This window comes from the organism of the source record quoted next, unplaced genomic scaffold (assembly GCF_019419815.1).
Source record: "Pyrus x bretschneideri cultivar Hongxiangsu unplaced genomic scaffold, Pyrus_bretschneideri_v1 Contig44, whole genome shotgun sequence".
Lineage (NCBI taxonomy): Eukaryota > Viridiplantae > Streptophyta > Magnoliopsida > Rosales > Rosaceae > Pyrus > Pyrus x bretschneideri.
The window spans coordinates 3766309-3778504 of NW_025999768.1; the positions used below are offsets into that span (position 1 = coordinate 3766309).

Below are 12196 nucleotides of genomic sequence, written 5' to 3' on the forward strand. Positions count from 1 at the left end.
GCCTACTGGACAAAAAGACAAATTTCCCCCAAAAAAAAAAAAAACAAGGGTTGTTTTTCTGTGAATAAAAACTAATTAGCCCACGTATTAGGATTGTGATGCTGATATGACAGAAGGCAACATTCCGAATAATATAATCTTGCGTCCCCAAACAGATGGAAGCATAGACACACTGCCATGTATCTGAATGACAAAATCCTGAGTCCTATTATTTTGATTAACCTTGATCCATGGTCATGATATTGATATAATAACAACTAGGGTATATGAAGTGATATATGTTGTCATTTCATACCAACATTAACATTGACACATCGATGGATGATGTACCTAATTAACGGCCAACCTAGCTCAAGATCATGTGCTAAACTTTCCAGTGCGGAACAATTGGGCCGTGACATTCCACCACGCTTCTGAGGAGTCTAGGCTCAGTTTCATGATGAAACTAGGGTTTGATACCAGTTCTTAATACAAACTACATCAACAACAATCAGTCTTTTTCCACTAAATATGGTCGGCTATATGAATTTTAGAACGTAACTGTCTCGGTTTTGCCAATAGCATGACTAAACGAGTAAAACTTGCCCCTTCAACAGTCTGTAAGAGAAGCGTCCTCAATAGCTCTTAACCAATCTAATAAACCCTAGCTTGATACTGAGGTGATTCTGAAAAAAGTGGCTATCAAAAAAACCAGAGAGCTTTTTTCTGTTTGGTAAACATTCAGCTTTAGCTTTTTTTCACAGTTTTGGGTGAAAAAAAGCCAAATACAAAAAGCTGCAAAACCTAGCTTTGAAAAACCAGCTTTTACACATATATTTTACATAAAAGTTTGTCAAACACTATAATACTGTTTTTTTTTTTTTTCAAAAACACTTTTACAAAAAGTTTACCAAACACTCTGCTGCTTTATTTCATAGCTGCTTATTCTCACAGCATAACAGAAGCGGTTTTTTTCAAAACACAGTAATACCAAACCAGCCCTAAATGTTTTTCTTCTGGTGGGAGATAAAGAACTGGTCGGGTTCTCTAACAATAGACGAACTACATTGGTCCATAGTTGGAGACAATTGGGTCCTCTAATTAAATCACCTAACGTATTATATTAACCTAGTTCAAGATAGATTAAGTTTCCAATGTGGAACAATTGGATCTTACTATTCCACCACGTTTCCTTGGAGCCTAGTCACAGTTATGTGGTGAAACTAATGTTTGCTAGCAATTGTTAAAAACACATCGGTAGAATTTACACCTAAAACAGTTTGTAAGAAATTAAAGGGTGTCCAAAAGCTCTTAAACCAACATAAGAAATGTTAACTTTTTCCACTGCGAGACACCAAGGTCCTTCAAAATGGATCGAGATCCTATTCGGATCTCATATTCCGAAATTGACCGACCGAATAATCTGGATTGTTGATGAGAGAGAGAGATATGGGATTTGGAGAGAGAGCTTATGTGAAGTGGGCTAGAAGAATAACCTAATAAGGACTGCATAATTTAAATTGAATGGTCTGAATTACTGAGTTAGTGGGCTATGGAGCATGAGATCGGAAGAGGATCTCAGTTGCTCCAAAATAATAGATATCAACCTAAGCTATAGCACTACTTCTTAGGACAATGACAACTCTGTCTAAGCAAACCAACCAAGGAAGTAGGATTCTCTCCCCTCCTCTCACATTCTTTATTTTGTCTTTCTCTTTCTATAAAAAAATTAATATAAGATATTGATGTGACAACAATCGGTATGTGGATTGTGGATTGTGGACATACAAGTCTTTATCCTAGTTTTCAAGGTTGTTTGCTGGTACTGACAACAAAAACAAACAGATCAAATTAAAATGGCTAAAGGTACAAGGGACTTGATTTTTTGAAGATTTAGAGAGGTGGGTTGTTCTAGAAGATGGGGAAGAACGAACCTGACAACCTAGAGAGCAGGGGTTTTTCTTTTCTTTGGTCTTAGAAGTCATTTTACAAGAGAGTAAATTTGGTATTAAATTTTTTATTAAAAAGTGGGTGGAAAAATAAGACAATAGGATGGGTTTATCACCACTCAAAATGTTGGTGCCATTTTTAGTGAAAGAGATGGAAGGCAAACAAGAGTGCTTGTCATTGCCTAATAATTGGCAATCACCAAAGAGAAATGATAAACACACATCATTTTTTAAAGGCTTTTTATATTAACATCCTACAAAATGTTGAATGCACCCCACATTAAAATTTAAGAGTGCTACTAAGCCCACCTTAGTGTCTTATTTCCCCACCCACTTTGAAATAATAATTTGATTGACAGCTTTATCCTTGTAGAAAATGACCTTCAAAGACCTAAAGGCCACTCAATCATGTCTTGCCACATAATTAGTTATATTGCCAAAAACCTAAAATACATAAATGAGAAAGAAAAAAAAGAAAGAGGAAAAAACCTAAAAGCCGATCAAATAGTGGGGCTGAAAATGGAGGAGTTTCTGGCTTTAGCAAAGAAGACTTAATGTTGTGAAGGGCAAAGACCCCGCTTGTAAGTGCCGAGGAGAAGCAGGTATGGGCGTTCAAAAGCCTTCACTGCTGAGTTTGCTTGCCACCAGCTAGAGCTTCCTCTGATGGGTCTTTCCATTCATCAACTACCCAAGCGTAATGGCGGTCAAGTAAAAGGTGTTTGGAAGGGGAATTTCACAACGTTGTAAGCTTGTAATGGAGAGTGAGGAAGCAGCTGAGGACTCCATTATCTACATCTACCACGCCCTTCTGTTTAATGATAATTTTTTTTAATTATCATAATTCTTTTAAAGCAAAGGAAAAATTGGAGAAATAAATATATAGGGTTATTTTGGAATAATGGTGGGCGGGAAAATATTTATATGTTTTTTTCACTTTTTATGGTGGGTGTAAATATAAGGTGGATGGGAAAATAAGACACAGGGGTGGGTACATCACCACTCAAATTTAATATTAAATGACTTATTTACCCCATTATGTAATGACAATTTTGACTTTATGAGGTTTTTAAAATAAAATAAAAATTCTAAATACACCCCAAATCACTTTTAGCTTATTATTTATCTTCTCAACTATCAAAATAATATTCTCACATCCAGATGAATTGTTCATCGAATCCAAGAGCGAGAATTTATCTACGCAGACGTAGCCAAGTTATTTCACCAGCATTAAAACTCAAATCATTTGTAAAACCTTAGCATTTATAATCTGTAATCACCATTTATAGTCAAATTGTTTGGGGAAGGATACCAATGAGAGTTTACATGAAATCTCCTTACCTTTGTCCGTCCAAGATTTTTTTTCTCCAATTTCTCAGTGTTTGGAAGTAATGGATACCAATGTTTTCCAAGTGCTCCACATTGCAAAAATGAAGTTTGTGAAAGTCAAAACAAAAATTGCATACCACGAAGTTAAACCTAGCAATGAAGTCATTGCTGATGTTACCCTACTTAACGAAGGTAGACATATATCGATGCAAACTATACTAGATGATTTCAAATCATCATTTTGAAATCATTCGGCAAACTAAACGTTTAGATGATTTGAAATCTTTCGGCAAACTATACGTTCAAATGGTTAGATTCAATCCTTGAAAATTAAAAATGAGTGTTATGAGATTTGAGAAATGTGGAGTGTATAGAAAATGTGCGGTGTATGTACAAAATATTAGGTGTATATTGAGAATGTGGTGTGTGGGGGTATTATGGGAATGTATGTGGGGGTGTATTAAGATAATTTTTAAGTGAAAAAGCAAATGTGGGGTGTATTAAGTTTGTGAGGTTTATTCAACAATTTGTGGGGTGTTAATATAATAAGCCTTTTTTAAATTAAAAAATAAAAAACAATGAACTTGTCAGTTGCCTGTTAGCACTACGATCTTTATTTGTAAGTGAGAAATTTTAGATTCGATGCTACACTTATCACATTTTTATATCATATTTGTATCATTACTAATAAAGGTAGGACCCACCAATATGTGAATCTCATCTTTATTAAAGAGATGATACAAATGTGATATATATATAAAGAATTGTTGTGGCTTATTTATATTGACTTAATGTCAATTATAATCCAACATAGTGGAGGAAAATATGTTCAAGGAAGTATTTTTTTAAAACCAACCGAAGAGCGAAAAAAATTTTGCGAGTGTCTAATTTGATTGAAAAGGATTAGAACGTCTGATAAAACAAACATAATGTATCTAACTCCCCAACTTTGATCAATCTAATTATGCCCACTTAAGAAAGGTTCCTGCTTATCCGATTGTTATTTAAACCCATCTTTGTACTAGACTGGGATTGGTTAGCGCAATCAGTAATCACAGTTCTAATCCAGTCGAGCAAACATGCCCTATTGGTTGAATATTTGTCCGACTATCATGATATAAGTATGTTTCTCAATGCAAGGGTGCATGCACAGTACTCTATTCAAATTCTTATTATATTCTAACAATAATGCTAGTTTATCTAGAACTCATTATAAATGTTCTCTGAAAATTTGATATTACCCCTTGAAACTATATTTTCCTCTACTAAAACCCATCTCATTTTGTTATCTTGAATAAAGCTCATTTACTAGCCTTCAACTAAACAAATTCTTTAATTAAGTTTGACTTTTCAAAATTTGCATTTTTCGAATGCCTAAACTGCCCCTATTAATACTTGGATAGGATTTTTGGATCAGTTACTTGTTACATCCATTTAATTCATGTCATTCATTGTATATTCAATGTATTAACTTTCAAATTGTTATACTCAATAATAATACTAATTCATAATTTTGTGCATTAAATATATAAGTTAATTTACCAACCAACACAACAATAAGCCTAAAACAACTTCGGCTAATACTCCAGTCCCTAATCCACAAAACAAAAGCTATATATGTTTCGCGTAATTTTTATCTACAAAATAGTCTAATTTACCTATTCCATCGAACCAAAATTTAAAGGGTCTAATTTACTTCCAAAATGATCTAATTTACCTACATAATTTATGTGCATTAGATTAAAAGCTTATTTAATTGCCTACAAGCATAAACCCACAACATTCGAACATTATCTAATATCACTAATTTTTTTTTGAAATAGGTAAATTAATTTAAATGTAGGTAAATTAGTATAATATCTTACAAGTAGGTAAATTAATTTAAATGAAGGTAAATTAGTATAATATTTGTATGTAGGTAATTACATGATTCAAAATGTAAGTAAATTAGTACAATATTTTATAAGTAGGTAAATTAATTTGTATGTAGGTAATTACATGATTCAAACAATATTATTTTTTCCATACAAGATATGTCTTTTTTTTATTTGGTAAATTAATGTATATATGTTACTAATATTTATGATACAAGAAAGGTAAAATATCCATATGAATTTAATTGCTCGGATAACTAATAACATTTATTGACCAAATTAGGATTTTGCAACATAAGTTGTAAATGTATTGTAATAGGTGGTCATATATTTGTCTACATGGCGGTCTATTTGAAATTTGGGTTTTATTTGAATGTGTAAATTTAGGTGAGTTTTTATTTAGAAAATAGGAGTTTCAAATATCTATATCTAAAGAACCCATTATATTTGATAGAAAGAATAATACAATAATTATAGGAATTAAAATAAAAGTTATTAATGTGATGTAGGAGAATCGGCATAATTTTGATCGAACCGAAAAAATAAGGATGAAAATATAGTTTATAACTGTCGAAGCACGTGTCTATGACATGCCCTTCATCCTAATCCTAACAAGGTGGTTGCATAACTCGATCTTGAACCTAACAGATAATTAACCCACTTCAAGATAGCTTAGGTTTTCAACTAGTCTTCATGCACGCATTTTGAATCACGGCATGCTAAGCACGATTTACACATTTTAAATATATTTATATACATGAATTGACAAAAGGAAAGTCAAATATTTGAAGTAAATTAATAATCTTAGATCATGCTAGGAAAAAACCCCTCACAAACCAATCAAAGCAGCTGAATTCACATAATAAAATCGATTTTTCAATTTCCATCTACATTCTATTGAATTTGCATTAAGAATAAAGAAAATAATATTTAATAAACAACTGATTGAATCACATTATTACTAGCCCATTGTGAGGTCAAACCCACCCTCTTCCCCTTAGTATAGATAATATCATATGTTAAAAAAAAAAAAACAATCATTTAACAACTAATTTAATCACATTATTATGCGTGTGGGAAAAACTTTTTTTATAACCGGCATTACACACCTCTTAAGATGTTTTGAACGTGTTTAAAAATAGAGAAAATAATATTTAATGAACAACTAATTGAATCACATTATTGCTAGCCTATTGTAAGGTACTAATTAAAAAAAAACCTATACAAAAAGAATTAATTATTAAAAAAAATACTGTTAAAATGACGAAAATACACTTGTATTATTTGGTGCATTATTTTGGGCTACTTTTGAAATTTTTTGTTTTGGGGGCATTTTCGTCCAAAACATTTTAGTAAAGCTTGTGACCCGAAAATGGGTTGTTGGCTTTATATATAAAGATTTGGAATAATTTAGTGTCCTCACTTGCTTGGAATCTAAGGAAATAGCGCCTGAACAGCTTTTAAACCAACCTAAGAATGTTATTTCTCCGATACACCCCAAACCTTATTGTTTTTCTATTTTGGATCAAGCTCCTTTGACTTATTCAATGTCATCATTTTAGTATTTAAAAGATTACATGTCTTCATTATTGGAATCTCATCAATTTTATTACTGGTTGGAGTCGTAGGGGCTTGGCTTGTGACATCCCACATCGCCCAGGGGAGTGATCCTTATATGTATATTCCCATCTATATCTAGCACGAGGCCTTTTGGGAGCTCACTGGCTTCGGGTTCCATCGGAACTCCAAAGTTTAGCGAGTAACGCGCGAAAGCAATCCCATGATGGGTGACCCACTAGGAAGTTCTCGTGTGAGTTTCCAAAAACAAAACCGTGAGGGCGTGGTCGGGGCTCAAAGCGGACAATATCGTGCTACGGTGAAGTCGAGCCCGGGAAGTGGTCCCGCCCGGACCCCAGCTTCTATGACTGAAACCTGGGCTGTGAAGCCCAATTGCCCTCTATCACTTGCTCCACGCGCAGCACGCAAGGCCTTCAACCTGCATTCAACCGAGGTGGACCCCACCCACGTGGGTGTGTCCTCCGGTTTGTCAAGTTTTGTCTGTAGCCAACTGCTACTTTTCTTCATTGGGTGGTGGTGGTAATTGGACCATTGGTTAATCCAACGGTCCACATTCAAATATTTTTTTTTAGTTTTATATTTATATATTTATTGAATCCAACGGCTTAAATTGATTATAATCAAATCTAACAGTAAAAAAAAAAAAAAAAAAGATCTAATGGTCCAAATTAAAATCCAACGGCTAAAATAATTTAAAAAAAATATTTAAATATTTTCATGTATTGATTTAGTGTTTTTTCAAAATTTATCGGAATTTAAATATTTTTAGATTAAAATGTTCATATAATTAATTTAGGATAGTCTACATAATTTTTTTTAAAGTTAATTTAAAAAATAATTAGCCTTAATTCATTTTTTGATAATCTCGAGCTAAAATTTTTGGCTAGAAGGGTTGGAGCAGAAAAACTGTTTCTAGGCTAAATATTTTTAGGTTTTAGGTCACCATTAGAGATGGTCTAAGAGGGATGGATTGTGACATCCCACACCGTCCAGGTGAGTGATCCATATATGTATATTCTCATCTCTACCTAGCACGAGGCCTTTTGGAAGCTCATTGGCTTCGGGTTCCATCGGAACTCCAAAATTAAGCAAGTAGTGCACGAGAGCAATCCCATGATGGGTTCCATCATGTGAGTTCCCAGAAACAAAACCGTGAGAGCTTGGTTGGGGCCCAAAGCAGACAATATCGTGCTACGGCGGAGTCGAGCCCGGAATGTGGTGGGGGCTCGGGCCGGGATGTGACACGGCTCGTGTGTAAAATCGTTCAGATCAGTAATCCTTGAAAACATGATTACGTGTAAATTTTGATAGGAAAATGATTGTCAAATTAGGATTTTAATAGAGTTTGAAATTTGGGTGTGGTCAATTAGCATTTAAAAGATTTTAAAATCTAGGTGTAGTCAAATTACAATTTAAAAAGATTTTAAAGAGAACATCCAAATTCGCGTGCAGTCAAACATGATTTAAAAAAAAAAAAAATTGTAGTGAGAATGCTACAGGTTTACTAGAATTTTAATGAATGAGGGATTTTGATGGATTTGAGTGTGGGTGATACGAATACGAAATGCCATAAACAATAAAACCTTCCCCCTCTAATTTGTGTTCACGCCAAACAACATAACCTGCCAACCTCGTCGAAACACATATTATCGTCCTCTTCGATTTCATCTTCTTCATCCTCATCCATCGGGGTTTACCCCTTTCATCTCTGTCCTTCAACTCAGTTGTCCTTTAAACCAGTGCTCAAGACCACAATTTCTCCCCTGAATTTTTCCTTTTTATGTTCCTCCTCAAATCATTGGTGGCGGCCCTGGAGGCTGATGTGGTTGGGATCTATGGCCATGTTGATCTCTGTCGGCAGTGGGTGTTAGAGTTCCTTGATTGTCAACTAATTGAACTGATTGACGTTCTTAAGAAATTCATAGAAATCTATAATAGAAATACATAATAATTTGTCATAATTTTACATAAAATTATTAAAGTTCATTGAAATCAGTCACTTAAAAAAATCTATTGCCACCCAGTACTACGGTTTGGCGGCACTCATCTTTTCTTGGAAGTGAGCCGTTTTAGGTTCGAATCTCGTGGATGTCGATTTCGATATCAAATTAAGCTGCCCATTATGTGGCTTAGCCGAACTCCCCTCCTTTTAGTGTAAAAATATCGATATAATAAAGAAAACCATTAAAATATTTTAGAATCTAAATTTATCACTCTCTCAATTAAAAGATGTCATTGATTCCGATGTAGGAGAATGGACACACGATTGATCGACTTGAAAAAAAACAAGGCAAAAAAATAACACCGCCTATTATCCTTTTTTGAAAGACCACCGCCTATTATCTCACTCCCAATTCCCGCCAATTATCTCATTCCTCCCTAATACCTCTGATATCTTCGCCGGCCGTGGATGAGCTCTCTTGATCTTGGCTGAGCTCTTCCGAACCTGATTTCTTTTTCTGCTTCCGTCTCTCTTTTATCTGGTATGGCTATCTTCTACGCTTCTTCTTCACCACTTCTTGAATCTTTGATCTCTGGAAATTGCGATTTTCTGCTTCTTCAGAATTGATGAAATGTGTGACTGAATTCATTGTCTCAATTGTCTTTTCCTGCAAATATAGTTTCTCGATTTATGTGATTTGTTCATGTGCTTTCTAAATCCTTAATTTTCGAAGTTTATCAAGAATTTCAAATACTTCTTTCTCCCGCTCATCCCCAATTTAAAAAATTTTACGAGCTCGATTTTCCCACACTGCAGCCCTAAAACCAGGGCATCATCCAACATTTCGCAGAACTTTCGATCTCGCTGCCATCTGAATTCGCGGTACGGTTGTTCACGTTTCTACTAATTTTTATGCGTGATTTCTTTTATTTTTCTTTTCATAATTTATGTGAATTTTCTATGTGGGTACTCAGAAATCACAATTTGTTTATAAATTGTTAGATAATTTAGATGAATTCGCCACAATACGGCTCCTCTAGCATTGAGGAATTTGGCCGATTTCTTGAGGGAGACCTGCATGGTTCATCGGAGTCCGAAGATGATACTGAAAAGCAAAAAGCGGGTAACTATTTTGGTGGGTTTTCAAATTACAGTACTAAAATGTGTGCACTATGTTCGCTTTGGCTTTACCATGCTAATATGTCCAGAAGCGTCGTCGAAGGAGGCGTGTACTCACCCTGGTTCCTTTCAAGATATGTGTTATGTGTGCGGGCTTCCCGTAAACGAGAAAGATTTGGGTACGAAGACAAGGTATGTGACATGTATTCATAATTTGTTGCTATATTTTGGAAAGATAAACGTATGCTTGAAAAAGGCTTAATCGTTTCATGTATCCATTTTCTGGTAAGGAATGACTTCCTAATCTATTGGTACCTATTGCAGGGATTGATGCTTAAAAATGAGGAACTTGAGAGAGTGAAGAAATTAGGCATTAAGAAATTGCTGCACCGCAAGAAGCTTCACTTACTAGTTGATCTAGATCACACACTCCTTCATTCCGCCGATTCAGGAGAGGACTGCTTGCAGAGCCAAACAGATGGTCCCCAAGGTTTGTAATGTTTGTACTTATATGTATTTTAACATATCTAGTGTTTCAGGTTTAGTTTATACGCTCGTTGTGGTTTGTTCTTTTTCTATTTCTTTGAATGTTTTATACATGCCTGTGCACGCAAGATGAATGCAAAGCGTTGAGGCCCTCTGTTAGGTCCTTCTTAAGGGATGCCAGCTACATGTACGAGATGTACATGTACACAGATGGTGAACGATCGGATGCGCTCGAAAAGGCTAATTTACTTGATCCGTCAAAGGAGCATTTCGGTGATAGGGTGATCTCACGTGACGATGGTGCCCAAAAACATCAAGAAGGCCTAGATATTGTGCTTGGACACGATAATGCAGCTGTGATCCTTGCCAATACAGAGAATGTAAGTGATTTTTTCCCGTGCGATTGTCACTTAACAGAGAAATATTTTGATTCTGTAATTGAAGGTTGTGTTCTATAGGGATGGACAAATCATTGGCAAAATTTGATACTGGTTGAAAGGTACGGGCCTGATGAAACCAAGTCCGAGGGAGCTCTCGCAACGGTTCTAGAAGCTCTCAAGGAAATTCACAGAATGTTTTTTCATGTAAGTGTGGTTTCGTGTCTCTGTAATGTTAAAGGGTTTTGAGGTTGTTTGATTTTATGTTTTCATTTTCTAATATATTGTTGGTGGAACCTCATATATAGGAACCGGAGGGCGATGTGAAAATGGTGAACCATTTGGCCTTTTCTTTTCCGGATTTCTGAAATTGCATTGACTTTTTCCTGTCATTTTATATTTAATATATATATATATGTATGTATATTGTTGTAGGTTATCAAAACATTGAAAGCCGAGGTGTTGAAGGGGCAACACCAGATCGTCTTCAAAGAGTTTTTTACTTCAGAAGTTCCCCAGGCTTGGAAGGTGACAGAAAATCTGGGATCGTGCTATGGTGTACGGGGGAGATCAGTACGTTTCGTGGTCGATCTTTTCAGCCTACTGACAAGATCGTCTGCAGATGAAGATATCAGAAGCGTTATCTCCTGGGGAGGAGATAACGCTTCGTTCATTATTCATAACTTCCCCAACTTGCACAAGCTTGTGCAAAAGTTGCATGGACGAAATCGAACTCAATGGCTGAAGGATTTGAATGACTATGTAAGTTCTCATTTAAGAAGTATTTTAATTCTTCAGGAAAAAAAATGTTTCTTACGTTTGTTATTTGTCCATAGGGGTTTTACCGGGAGCAGAAAAGAACTTTTAGGCACAGACAAGGGCTACTCCAAAGGGAGCGGCCGGATTTGATTCCAGAGATTCGTTACTGCGGTCAGCCAGGGAAGAAGAGGGTGACGGCATAGAGGTCGAATTGTTTGAGTTTCGGTATCTGTTTGATGTTTCTAGGTTGGTTCAGGTTCCGTATAAAACTATTGTTCTGTAATTTCATGCTAGCCTCGGTGCACTCTCCGGATCAGTTGCTTAGACAGTCTCTGATTAGCCACATGACACGTGGGGATACCTTTTTTGCTGTACATAATCTGAATATCAATCACTACTACAAACCTGCTTTTACACATAATTGCCATCCTTTTCAGTATCTGGTTAACTGTTAATTTTGATTTTGTTTTGAGAGAATGAATTATTTTTATTACAAACTATTTTTTTCCTTCATATTTTCACTATTTTTCTCATTAATACCCTTAAAAAGTTGACTTCAAATTTGAGTCACCTTCTCTCTAATACCATTAAAATTTTGAAACTCTCACTTACACAAGGCAAAATTCTTTATCTAATTTGGTGAAAATGTATTATGTATATATTCCTTACCTAAAGTCAAAATCAAATTTATTATGTATATATTCCTTATTTTGTCATATTTATTCTTCTTCTTATTATTATTTAATTTCAGAATTATTAGTTGTTGGTAGCATAAAGTTGTTGACACCATAAAACTAACATATCCAT

The 12196-nt window shown here is 35.0% G+C and overlaps 2 protein-coding genes and 1 long non-coding RNA gene across 7 annotated transcripts in view; all 3 read left to right on the forward strand.

Moving 5' to 3' along the window:
- Positions 1-12196, forward strand: part of LOC125467990 — a 31716-nt gene that overhangs the window by 12318 nt on the left and 7202 nt on the right. The gene's annotated exons all lie outside the window — the stretch shown is intronic.
- Positions 8793-9944, forward strand: LOC125469695. The gene is made up of 4 exons (XR_007251904.1): positions 8793-9189; positions 9465-9530; positions 9651-9771; positions 9857-9944. It is a non-coding gene; the product is annotated as an uncharacterized LOC125469695 (long non-coding RNA).
- Positions 10096-11810, forward strand: LOC125469692 (RNA polymerase II C-terminal domain phosphatase-like 4). The gene is made up of 6 exons (XM_048567386.1): positions 10096-10257; positions 10383-10633; positions 10712-10837; positions 10939-10962; positions 11066-11392; positions 11467-11810. Exons 1-6 carry the CDS (start codon positions 10098-10100, stop codon positions 11590-11592), a joined length of 1014 nt encoding a protein of 337 aa, XP_048423343.1. The 5' UTR covers positions 10096-10097; the 3' UTR covers positions 11593-11810.